At 38.1% G+C, this 12,931-nt stretch overlaps 1 protein-coding gene across 3 annotated transcripts in view; it reads right to left on the bottom strand.

The window, feature by feature from the left end:
• LOC143234496 (sodium-coupled monocarboxylate transporter 1-like) overlaps positions 1–12,931 on the bottom strand; it is a 67,464-nt gene that overhangs the window by 43,483 nt on the left and 11,050 nt on the right. For all 3 annotated transcript variants that reach the window (XM_076471895.1, XM_076471894.1, XM_076471896.1), the window contains 7 exons: positions 12,738–12,803; positions 12,358–12,409; positions 5,770–5,837; positions 4,622–4,776; positions 3,589–3,729; positions 3,297–3,429; positions 825–913 (listed from right to left, as the gene is read on the bottom strand). In XM_076471895.1, coding sequence (XP_076328010.1) covers positions 825–913; positions 3,297–3,429; positions 3,589–3,729; positions 4,622–4,776; positions 5,770–5,837; positions 12,358–12,409; positions 12,738–12,803 — 704 coding nt within the window. The remainder of the gene's footprint in view (positions 1–824; positions 914–3,296; positions 3,430–3,588; positions 3,730–4,621; positions 4,777–5,769; positions 5,838–12,357; positions 12,410–12,737; positions 12,804–12,931) is intronic.

Raw genomic sequence — 12,931 nt, 5'->3', positions numbered from 1 at the left:
AGGAGTCGAAACTTGTAAATCTATTGTTTAAGTCTTAAATAATATAACCACCAAGAGTCGAAACTTATAAATCTATTGTTTAAGTCTTAAATAATATAACCACCAAGAGTCTAAACTTATAAATCTATTGTTAATCTTAAATAATATAACCACCAAGAATCTAAACTTATAAATCTATTGTTTAAGTCTTAAATAATATAACCACCAAGAGTCGAAACTTATAAATCTATTGTTTAAGTCTTAAATGATATAACTAGTTACAGATTCATCAGCAGAATATGTAAAATTATTCTTTGTTGAATTAGACGCCTCTTGGAGTTAACTTCGAAGAGATATCACGGACCGGCATGGCCAGGTAGTTAAGGCACTCGACTCGTAATCTGAGGGTCGCGGGTTCGAATCTCCGTCACACCCAATATGCTCGCTCTATCAGCCGTGGGGGCGATATAATGTGACGGTCAATCCCACTATTCATTGGAAAAAGAATAGTCCAAGAGTTGGCGGTGGGTGGTGATGACTAACTGCCTTCCTTCTAGTCTTACACTGCTAAATTAGGGATGGCTAGCGCAGATAACCCTCGTGTAGCTATGCGCGAAATTCAAACAAGCAAAACACAGTAATTTGATAAATAAATTTATTTTTCATTATTTTGTATCTATTCTAGTTACAGTTTGATGTTTATTTAAGTTATAATTTTGCAATTAATTTAGTTTTTTTTTTTAAATTGGAGTGAGTGAGTTGCTGTGAAAAAAAATTATAAGGATGAATTATATTGGGAAAGGTTAAGAGGCACTGAAGTAGATCATAGTTAATAGTATACACACCTGAGGGCGCCACTGAATATTCCTGACACAAATAAACCAGGAAGACCCGGCAAGAAACCCAGCACATCCATCACAAACAGTGGAAATAACTGTAAGTGAATAGAAATAAATTAAAATGGTGTCCCATTTCAGGAGTTATGATTAGTAATCAAACTGATGATTTTTTTAAGCAACTTCAAAAAACAATATTCACAATGTAGCCCACCACCCCCAGTAGCACAGTGGTATATCTGCGGACTTCTAGAAACGGTATTTCGATACTCGTGGGAGGAAGACGGGGAGGTAGCCCTTTGTGTAGCTTTGTGCATAACAAAAACAAACAAACACAATGTGGGATCTATATAAACAAACAACCATCCTAGAATTCAGGGACAAAAACGAGCAAATGTTATTGAAAATGGGGACAAATGATTAGTAACTCGCCTAGAAAAAGGCCCCGGCATGGCCAGGTGGTTAAGGCGCTTGACTCGTAATCTGTGGGTCGCGGGTTCGAGTCCCTGTCAAACCAAACATACTTCCCCTTTCAGCCGTGGAGGGGTTATAATGTTCGGTCAATCCCACTATTTGTTGGTAAAAGAATAGCCAAAGAGTTGGCGGTGGGTGGTGATGACTAGCTGCCTTCCCTCTAGTCTCACACTGATAAATTAGGGATGACTAGAGCAGATAGCCCTCGTGTAGCTTTGCGCGAAAATTCAAAAAACGAACAAACAAACCTGAAATAAAATATTTAATTTTATAACCAATAGGAATGCAACACATTCATATTATTTCGTTTTCAGTTCAACAGTTACAAACAAGAAACTGAAAAATACTTTAAAATACAAAATTGTTTTTGTTTCGTTTTAATCTTGCGCAAAGCTACTCGAGGGCTGTGTAACATTAGAGGGAAGGCAACTAGTCATCGCCACCCACCGCCAACTCTTGGGCCACTCTTTTAGCAGCGAATAGTGGGATTGATTGTAACATTATAACGCCCTCACGGCTGAAAGGGCGAGGATGTTAGGTGCGACCGGGATTCGAACCCGTGGCCCTCAGATTACGAGTCGAGTGCTTTAACCACCTGGCCATGCCGGGGCCTTTAAACTTTGTATTTTCTGTTTCCAAAAAGTACAAGTAGTTCGTTCACTTCTTTTAATCAAACAAATTATTAAAATCATTTTGTATGTTCACACTTGATGTATTTTAATTTTGAAAGTAACATACTGGTCGCGGGATCGCAATCCGTCGTTGAACCTGCTCTTCCTTTCAGCCTAATGGCGCTACAACGTTACAGTCAACCCCACAATTCGTTGGTAAAGGGTAGCCCAAAAGTTGGCAGAGTTTACTGTTGACTAGCTGTCTTCCTTCTAGTTTAATACTTCAAAATTATCCCCTGATGGTTCAGCGTTAAGTTTATGGACTTAAAACACTAAAATTCAGGGTTAGATCCCATACGTAGATAGTTCGCCGATAGCTTATTATGTTCAAACAACCGTCGTCTTCTAAATTAGGAACGGCTGGTACAATTTGTCCCTAAGTATCTACTTGTGAAACTCAACAAAGATTTATTTGGAGGATACCTGTACTCAGGGGGTGACAATAAATTATAGTTTTTGATTTTCGTTTCACATTTGTGTATAGCTACATAGCCTTACTTGAAAGTTCTTGGACTACCACGAAGAACCTCATCAAAGGTGAAAATAATCAAATATATGGTTACTGATTAATTACAAAGAAGTGAAATAATTTGATGAAAATTCTGTCTCTCTCTATGTGTGTTTTTTTTTTATAACAAAGCCACATTAGGCTACATGCTGAGCCCTTCGAGGGGAATCGAACCCCTGATTTTAGCGCTGTAAATCCGTAGACTTACCGCTGTACTAGTACTGCCTGTCTTTTTGTTATTAAACACAAAGCTACAAGTGGGCTATCTGCGTTCTTTCAACCTCAGATATCAAATCCTGACTTTTAAGCGTTATAAGGCCCTCAGATTTACTACTGAGTCACCAGAGGGCGCATGCTTGGCCAACATAAATTTAGTGATAAGCCTGAACGTTTAACACGCTAAAAATCACGTTTCGATACCCGTGGTGAACACATATAATAAAGCCCCGCAGTGGCTGAGCGGTAGGTCTCTGGATTTATGATGCTAAAATTGTGGTTTCGATACCAAGGGTGGGTCAGTGGTAAGTCGGAAGACTTACAACCCTGGAAAGCGGGTTTTAGTATCCACGGTGGACACAGCGCAGATGACTCACTGTGTACCTATGCGCATAAAATAAGTAGACCGATGTGTGTAGGCTGCGGAAGGTTACAGTTTGGGTTATTTGTGCACCAAAATGTTTGTGGTTTCAAGAAGAAAAAAAAACAAACCCTAGACATTCGTGTTTTATATTTAATAAGACCCTAAAACGAATTAAAAATGAATCCGTGATGAGACAAATAACCGGGTTATTTTAAAACACAATAAAATTTAACTTTTGACAGGTTTACCTGGTCTGGGGATAGCTTGAACTTTGTCCACGACAAAGGGTCACACGAGTGGTATTTAGAGTAGATGACCAGCCCAGCGAGACACGAAATAGTTAGAAGTATCACTAATCCAGGAAAGTTCAACCAGAGGGCGCTGCAGAAATTTGAAATACAAATAAATATCAATTTAAAATTACTGACACCAAAACACTCAACTCGTGAGTCGCTGTATTTTAGCAGCATACAAGTTTTACCGTGATAACAAATCCTTACGAAATATATTTTCTTGGAAATCTATTTCGGATCTACTTACGTTTGAGCGCCATGTAGTGTTGGAATTGACAAATACCGTTGCACCATAGCCTGATTAACACCGTAGACGGCAATCCACGTAAAATACCCGCCTATGGCAAGGTTCCAAACAGTGTGGCGGGTGGTTGGATTAGGGTCAAAGCTTCAAGAAGTAATAATAAATATTTATCTATAATAAAGTATTGAAATCGATACAAATATATTTTATGAGAAACAAGAGGTTTATTGAAAGTTTACACTCTTGGTTGTTTTGAATTGGCCAAGCATGGCCAAGTTTGTTAAGGCGTTCGACTCGTAATCCGAGGGTCGCGGGTTCGAATCCCGGTCGCACCAAACATGGTCGCCCTTTCAGCCGTGGGGGCGTTATAAAGTTACGGTCAATCCCACTATTCGTTGGTAAAAGAGTAGCCCAAGAGTTGGGGGTGGATGGTGATGACTAGCTGCCTTCCCTATAGTCTTACACTGCTAAATTAGAAACGGCCAGCGCAAACAGCCCTCGAGTAGCTTTGCGTGAAATTCAAAACAAGTTTGTCACATTATAACGCCCCCACGAGTGGGAAAGCTAGAGGGAAAGCAGCTAGTCATCATCACCCACCGCCAACTCTTAGGCTACTCTTTTACCAACGAATAGTGGGATTGACCGTCACTTTATAACGCCCCCAGGGCTGAAAGGGCGAGCATATTTGGTGTGACCGGGATTCGAACCCGCGACCCTCGGATTACGAATCGAACGCCTTAACATGCCGGAGCTAATTTACACTCGGTATATAGGGGGTTGTATTATTTGCAAGTCAAAGGTGACAAGAGAAAATAAAAACACGATTATATTCAGACAAATATATAAATATCGCAAGAACGTTGTTGTTTTTAAAACGAAATCCAAGGTAGAAATAATAACCAGAACATAAAAACAAAGATAAATAATTAATATTTTTGTACGCAAGTCTGGAATACACGTGTTTAGGTTTAGCAACATCACATTTAAAGACAACGTATAGCATAACGAAACTTTCTACTGGTTCATTGACTCTTACTTGAAAAACTCTATTCTTTGCCCCTCTACATTTGTTTGCCATACTTTAGCCCAGCCTCCCTCGTCGTTGGCGCCTTTGAAAACCACCACAAACATGGAAATGAACATCATGGTGACTTGGAAAAAATCTGTCCACACCACAGCTTTCATTCCTCCCTAAGATAGGAGAGTTAGGTTTAGCAAGTAGCTTTTCATGGAAGGGTAACAGGTGAAAATAAACATGTTACGATTTCCTTGAAGAGTAACAAGTGATGACAAGTTATAAGGTCAGTTAAGAAAGCATAATTAACAACAAAGTACTTCTGGTGAAAGGATATAACTTGTATCCAAGCGTTCCGTTCGTGAGTTACGACAATCGCTTTTGGAAAACTACCAAAACTCACCGATGGTGATGCCTGCCACCACTGTTATTTAGATTAAAGCCACACTGGGCTGTCTGCTGTGTTCACCACGGGGAATCGAACTTCGGATTCTAGCGTTGTAAGTTCGTAGACCTACCGCTGTCCCACAGTATGTATTTCAGCTGCTCCTATTTTACGTATCTTTACACAGACACAACTGAGAACTAACGTTTTAACATAACTACAATGTTACTGTATTGGATACCAAACAGGACTTTAGAAACGTCTACCCTACTATACATGTTTTTCGTAAGTGAACTTTAGATAAAAATCAGATAGTATCTTGTGACTTATTCATTTCTGATGGTCATGGCTTTTTGTCTCTTAACCTGCATGTCGCGAGCTCAAATTGCGTCACCGAACTACCTGCTCTTTCAGCCGTGGGGGCTTTGTAATGTGACGTAATCAATAAAAGAGTAATTCAAAGGTTAGCTGTGGGTGGTGATGACTGCTTTCCTTCTAGTCAATCACTACGAAATTAAGTATGGCTAGTGTAGATGGCCTTCCCTCGAAACTAAAGCAAACAAACAAATAATCCACTGTACACGAAATATAAAATGTTAAAAATACATATCTGAAAGTATTGTTGGCGAGAGGGTGGGGGGTTAAGAACAACTACCTGAAAGTAAAACTCGTAACATATCCTAATCAAAATGGCGTATTATAGGCTTATCTTACGGTACGTATCACGAAAGTGCGATTTTCGGGGCTAATCCCAGTGAGATTTACCCCAGACGTGACAACTTACCACTGACGTGTAAAAAGTGCAGACCAGGCCAATGGACAGTACGGCCGCCCACACAGATATTCCGGTCACTGCAGGAACAAAAAAAACAACAAAAAATCACACACACACGCACACACATTTAATACAGAAAATTTCTTCCGAAGAAAGATAAACTGAATTTAAAAGTTGACTTTAGAAAATCTAGAACGAAAACGAAATCGTGTAAAGTTAAATCAATGAGGATCAGTTTGTTTGTTTGTTTGGAATTTCGCACAAAGCTATTCGAGGGCTATCTGTGCTAGCCGTCCCTAATTTAGCAATGTAAGACTAGAGGGAAGGCAGCTAGTCATCACCACCCACCGCCAACTCTTGGGCTACTCTTTTACCAACGAAAAGTGGGATTGACCGTCACATTATACGCCCCCACGGCTGGGAGGGCGAGCATGTTTAGCGCGACGCGGGCGCGAACCCGCGACCCTCGGATTACGAGTCGCACGCCTTACGCGCTTGGCCATATGAGGATTAGGCTCGATTTAATGATTTATCATATATGAGGACAATAAATCTGAAGGTCCATAAATTTTTGTCTCGATGTCGCAGAACGTGCAATCCACTTTCAGCTGTTGGTGTGTTATAAGAGTGACAGTCAATTCAGTTATTCGGGTAAGAACCAGGCAAAGCTCTTGTAGCCACAACGGCCGTTGGTTAGCTGACGTTCCTCTGATGGTCATTTATTATAAGTTTGGGAACAGCTATATCCTTGACCTGGTCCTTTAAACTGTGCGTTTCATATCATTCTATCCAGTCTTTAGACTTGATTCTTGGAACTGAAGGTAAAAGGCGGCGATTTTATTTTGCTTTATTATGAATTATATTTATAGTTCTTCAATAAAAACTTTTTTTATTTCACGAAGTAGCTCTTTTGCTGTTTGAATGAATGAATGTCGTCGGTGTTTAGGTACATACCCTAGAGGGTCAGGTTCTCTATGACCTCTTCCTCCTCCCCGTACTTATATTCTTGGCTGATTGATATTTATGACTGTGAACTGAATTTTTATTTGGTCCTTTTCAGGACAATGTCCATGTATTTTGGCTTGTATACAGTTTTTATTCTATTGGCAGAATGCCAAGTTTGCTGGTGGCATTTTTTAATACATAAATAAAGAAACTATAAATATATTTTTTAATTTTTTATTTAAAGCTTATATTTTTATTATTATTTAAAGTTTTTATATTTTTTTATTTATTTTTATATTTGAAATATAAGTTAACTGGGGAGAGATATTTAGGCCTAGCTTCATCATGTATGAGATACCTGTCTAGTTAGCATAGTAATTCGTTTTTCATCCAATTCTTATTAAAGTACATTATTGTAATATGTAGGAGTCTATCTGGTATGGTTGGTACGTTCGAGTATTTGTGAATGAATTGAGATGATATTGTTCTTGGAACTTTGTATCCAGTTGTGAGGAGTGTGTTTTGGATTGTTTGTAGTTTAGTTTTAATTATTTTATTGCTTACAGTTATCCATGCTGGAGCTGCATAGTCTATTACAGGTCTAATATATGTTTTGTAGATTTTTAGAATGTTATCTGTAGATGCTCCACTGTTTTTACCAGTTAGACTCCTAGCATAGTTAGTTCTTCGCCAGACTTTATTTTTAATTTCGTTCAATCCATTGCTGTTTGACAAAGTATCCAAGTTTCGTTTTTAAAAGACTCTGAAAAGCATGCATGGTCTTTCAAAAGATAATTTAGAAAAAACAACATAATTATTTGAGTTTTTGAAGCCTGTTTGTATTTCATCCATTCCCTTACGAAAACTTTGTTAATAATACATCCTAAGCCTAGTTCTTCACAAAACCTCCTTTGCACGACATATTGCATTTTTTTTTTTATTATTGCCAATAATACTCTCATTAATATTGTTTATTGTGTTGTCATGGTAACTGGTGACCTTGGTATGTGTTGAGAACAGACAGGTTGAGATTCCTGGGTGTTTAACCAAGGTAAATGACCAGTAGGCGTGATATCAGTCCAACATTAGCATCACGCACGCGTACATAGCGGATTGTTTTTCACACTCTATTACAACGTTCTATTTTTTTAACTAGGTTTGTAAATCAGGTATTTTCATACGGTAAATGTATAATACACAACTGTTTTACATTAATTATAAATGTAGAACGGATCTGTCCAAAAATGGGTTTTACTTCAACATTATATGTCGGTTGTTTTTGAATTTCGCGCAAAGCTACTCGAGGACTATCTGCGCTAGCCGTCCCTAATTTTGCAGTGTAAGACTAGAGGGAAGGCAGCTAGTCATCGCCACCCACCGCTAACTCTTGGGCTACTCTTTTACCAAGGAATAGTGGGAATGACCGCACTTTATAACGCCCCACGGCTGGGAGGGCGAGCATGTTCGGTACGACCGGGATTCGAACCCGCGACCCTCGGATTACGAGTCGAACGCCTTAACATTATATGTATATATAAGAAAAACAGCTAGTAAATTAATTTTACCTGTTAATAAAATTTCACATTATTATTAAATAAATAACGTTTCTATGGATGTTTATTTATAGTTAAAAATTCCTGATTTGGATCACAGATCACACGTGCGTGTATTACCTAGAAAAAGTCAGAAATAGACATTATGTACGTATAGTTTTATTTTAAAAAAAGTACGTCTACGTGAGCTTATTTGTCTGGCTACGTAAAATGTTTTGAAAAGGAACAGAATTTATTGATTTAACACATAATGCCTGCAAAAAAAGCGTAACTTAAATTCCATGTGTGGAAATAACAGAATAAGGAAACTTCAAGCGAAAGGCATGAAAACTTCTGTAAATATTTTGCGGGCCGCGGCTAGTAGTTTCAACGACACTGAGTAAACCTAAAGCCAAGCAAAAGTGATATGTAATGTCCAGTGTAATATAAGCGCCTTTACTGATCGCCCATATGCAGCAGATTTGCATTGTGAATTACAAACTGGCACGCCCTCTCACCATCTCCGAGATTTCATCTTAACAACACTGCTACAGCAAAAAACTGGCGATTATAATTTCAACTAATTTGCTTTTGGAAGGAGAGTAGGATAAACAAGTGTTTCAAAATGTTGGCAAGTCAAAACGATGACAAGAAACTGATTTCAATATTTACAACTTTTATTTTAAAGTACAACAACTAAATTTCACGTGTTTTACGCCTTTATAGTAAGGCTTAACTAAGGGTAGCCCTAAAGAGGTGACTGATGGAGGAGGCGGGCTTAGCCACACCAATCACAGTACTCAACACAAACATACTGACAGTAAAAAACCCACTATTTCTGTCTGGTCCACCTCAGACTCCCTATATGAGAAAGGCTAGACCCCCCGCTTCACGTGGTATGTATAAAATGGTTTGAAGAACAACCATAGATGACATGATAACGTTATTCTCAATAAACGAACAATGGGTCTCGTTCACGACAACTGATGACGTAACGATACGTAAAACTGTAATAGCTTCTCGCAGCACGTGAGCTGCAGTATGTAAACTATTGAAAACTATTATATGGATATAAACTGTGATATTTTTCAAGCCACGTTCGACGTTAAGAAATGGAACTAACAATAGATTGGGCCCGGCATGGCCTAGCGCGTTAAGGCGTGCGACTCGTAATCTGAGGGTCGCGGGTTCGAATCCCTGACGTACCAAACATGCTCGCCCTTTCAGCCGTTGGGGCGTTATAATGTGACGGTCAATCCCACTATTCGTTGGTAAAAGAGTAGCCCAAGAGTTGGCGGTGGGTGGTGATGACTAGCTGCCTTCCGTCTAGTCTTACACTGCTAAATTAGGGACGGCTAGCACAGACAGCCTTTGAATAGCTTTGTGCGAAATTCCAAAAACAAACAAACAAATCCTAACAATAGGATTAATCCTTCAAAACTACATTTAATGCCAATATCTTAAACTTGTTTGTATATATATATTATTATTATTATAAAACAAACAATCATACTGTAACATTTCCCTCTGTCAGATTCCATAACGTCACAAAATAACTAAAAACAAACCTCACAATGAATTGTACTCCTTACTGAAGGTAATTGAATTTTAAAATTATCTTTTGTTCTTTGACTACATATATTACAAATAATAAACAAATAATAAGTGAATGTAATTCAATGCATTGTTATCATTATTTTAATATTTATTAATTACTACATAGTAACACAAGAAGTATCATTCGTAAAAGCCAATAATCATGTTTAAACCAATGATGTTAAACAGTGGACACACAGATAATCCAATATAGTTTTCCTCTAAAAACGATAAAACAAGAAACTTACGTGAGAGTATATAAATTCAACAAGTCATTGGACAGGTGAAGGGTGAAGTAGAAAATATGGAAAAATTATGTGTACACCACTAAGTATATAAATTGAATAGTCCATGGTAATATATATGTATAATATGACCACGAGAACTGGACTTTTTTTTTGCTATAAGTATTTTGTAACGTTTTCACTGGATATTTATGTTTCTCAGGTCTTTCCAAAGATGACTGAGGCCATATAAATTAACACAGAACAACTTCATTAAGACGCCTAAATTATTTAACATAACTTAATGTGTAGGTTTCTGTTCGTGGAACAAAAAAAACAAGTATTTTATAACACAAGGACTTGCCACAAAGTCTTTAGAATATCATGCAGCAATAAGTGAACATAGTAATTTCAGGGTCGAGGGTTCGAATCTCTGTCACATCAAACATGCTCGCCCTTTCAGCTGTGGGGGCGTAATTATGTCACAGTCAGTCCCATTATTCGTTGGTAAAAGAGTACCCCAACAGTTGGGGGTGGATGGTGCTGCCTTCCCACTGCTAAATTAAGGACAGCCAGCGCAGACAGCTCTTGTGTAGCATTACGTGAAATTATAAAACAAAAATAAAGAGTCATAATCTTCAACAAGGACTAGTATGGCCTTGTTATTAAAACGCTCAGTTCGTAATATGAGGAAATGACAGAATAAGGAATTTCAAGCGAAGGTCGTGGAAACATATTAATACTAACTAAGGCTTTCAACAGCACTCCGTATTGTATTGTTTAGTGGCAGTGGGATTGTTTCTTTTGGATTTCGCGCAAAGCTACTCAAGGGCTATCTGCCCTAGCCGTCCCTGATTTAGTAGTGTAAGACTAGAGGGAAGGCAGCTAGTCATCACCACCCACCGCCAACTCTTGGGTACTCTTTTACCAACAAATAGTGGGATAGACTTAAATTATAACGCCCCCACGGCTGAGAGGGCGAGCATGTTTGGTGTGGCGGTGATTCGAACCCACGACCCTCAGATTATGAGTCGAGTGTCTTATCCATCTGGCTATGCTGGGGCCCCCGCAGTGGAAATAATATTTACAAGACTGTAACAAAACACAATGCACATACTAGTTTCTGCTTTTAAATTTGCGTTATGTTAAGAATGGATATATATATTATGTTAACAAAGTGGATATAAATTACTTTAAGAAATTGGATGTACATTATGTTGGAAGCAGATATATATTACGTTAAAATAGGATATGTCTTCGTATTTAATAGCATGAATACCCGTTTCATTTTCTAGCTGGTTGAGGTACACGACGATTGAGCCGATATAGTGTGAAAGCAGATTATGTACACGTGACTTTAGTTGCTTTTCCAGACCGAATGCATTCTTGATTGCGTTGTATAGTGTTGTTACTTGAACCACGTGGAAGACTTTTCCTACCGACCTTTTTGTCTGTAGATTCTCCCTGCTACAAGGCACCACTCTTTACTTATCACGGCTGGAGTACGACTTGTTGCAGGTCTATTTTTGAATGGTCTTATACCCCAAGTTGATCCACATTTCTTTGTTTTTCAATCCTATTAAGTACAACGAATATCCTCGTCCTGGACATTTTAAATCTCCGACCTGAACACATCATCTTCATGATATGAATATTTTGCATCAGAAAAAAAGCAGTTACTTACCTTTCTTTAAAAAGTGGTCAGTGTCCTACAATACGTTAATCAATATGAAAGCGTAGGTCTTATACAATCTGTTGCACTGCGACGTTATATCCGTTGTGGTTGTTACGTGACTTACTGATTTGCATATTCAAAATCGTCTTAACCAAACATGTTGAACGCTTTTTATTTGGGTCTGGGAAAGTAATTTTGGTTTTTCATTCAAAAGAATACTAATGTTATCAAACGCATATCAACGAAATCAGTACAAAAACACTGAGTGACTGGCTTGGCATAGTCTGATGATTAGGGTGGGAGACTCGTAATGAGCAGGTCGCAGATTCGAATCCCGTCACATAGCATGCTCGCTCTTTCAACCGTAAAGGCGTTATGATGTGACGGTCAATGATGACGTTCGTTGGTAAAGAATAGTCCATGAGATGACTGCGGGTGGTGTTGACTAGCTATTTTCCCTCAAGTCTGTCACTTCTAAATTAGAGATGGCTAATTCTGGTAGTCCTCGAGTATCTTTGTGAGCAATTTAACAAACAAAGCAACCAGTGGTTAGTGCTTGTATGAACAGTAATAACAATGGATGTGACGAATAAACAATACATGAATGAACTCTCTTTCAACCTACCTTGCGAAAGAGCCAGGGCCGGAGCATATAATACAATCGCCATATAAATGATCTGAAATCAGAGGATAATAACAATAAATGCACTAGCATTGTGCTCAAATCTGAAATGTTAAAAATCGGTTTCCGAAGAAAGAAATTTATCTGGTAATGTGTTTTGTTTTTCTTCACTTGGGGTCGCTTTATGATCTTAGATACAAATTAGACCTGAAAAATGTTAGTATATAAATAAATTGCCCAATGAGCTTTTAGAGGTTTCAGTTTATTATCACAGAACGTTCAGTTTCATAAATTAAAAAAAAATTCTCTTTCTGGTTTTCCTATCAGCGATTTTGTTTTAGCCTAACAGTTTTACAGAGAGTGTAGAACTTAAAAAAACTTACCATTTGTATGGCAAACACTATAGAACCAAGTGTTCTGACCAGCCGACTAAATCTTCGCTCCAGATACTGTAATAAAAATAATTGAAGCAAAATAATCTGATACTACAAGGTTTTAAGGTGATCAACTCTGGTTAAAAATGAAGAAGATAATACAATTAATTTTAACAGTTAGAATAACCAACAAATAATACGAT

This window comes from Tachypleus tridentatus, chromosome 12 (genome assembly GCF_004210375.1).
Source record: "Tachypleus tridentatus isolate NWPU-2018 chromosome 12, ASM421037v1, whole genome shotgun sequence".
NCBI lineage: Eukaryota > Metazoa > Arthropoda > Merostomata > Xiphosura > Limulidae > Tachypleus > Tachypleus tridentatus.
Note: the sequence above shows the minus strand (reverse complement) of the source record. Positions and strands in the feature narration are given on the sequence as shown.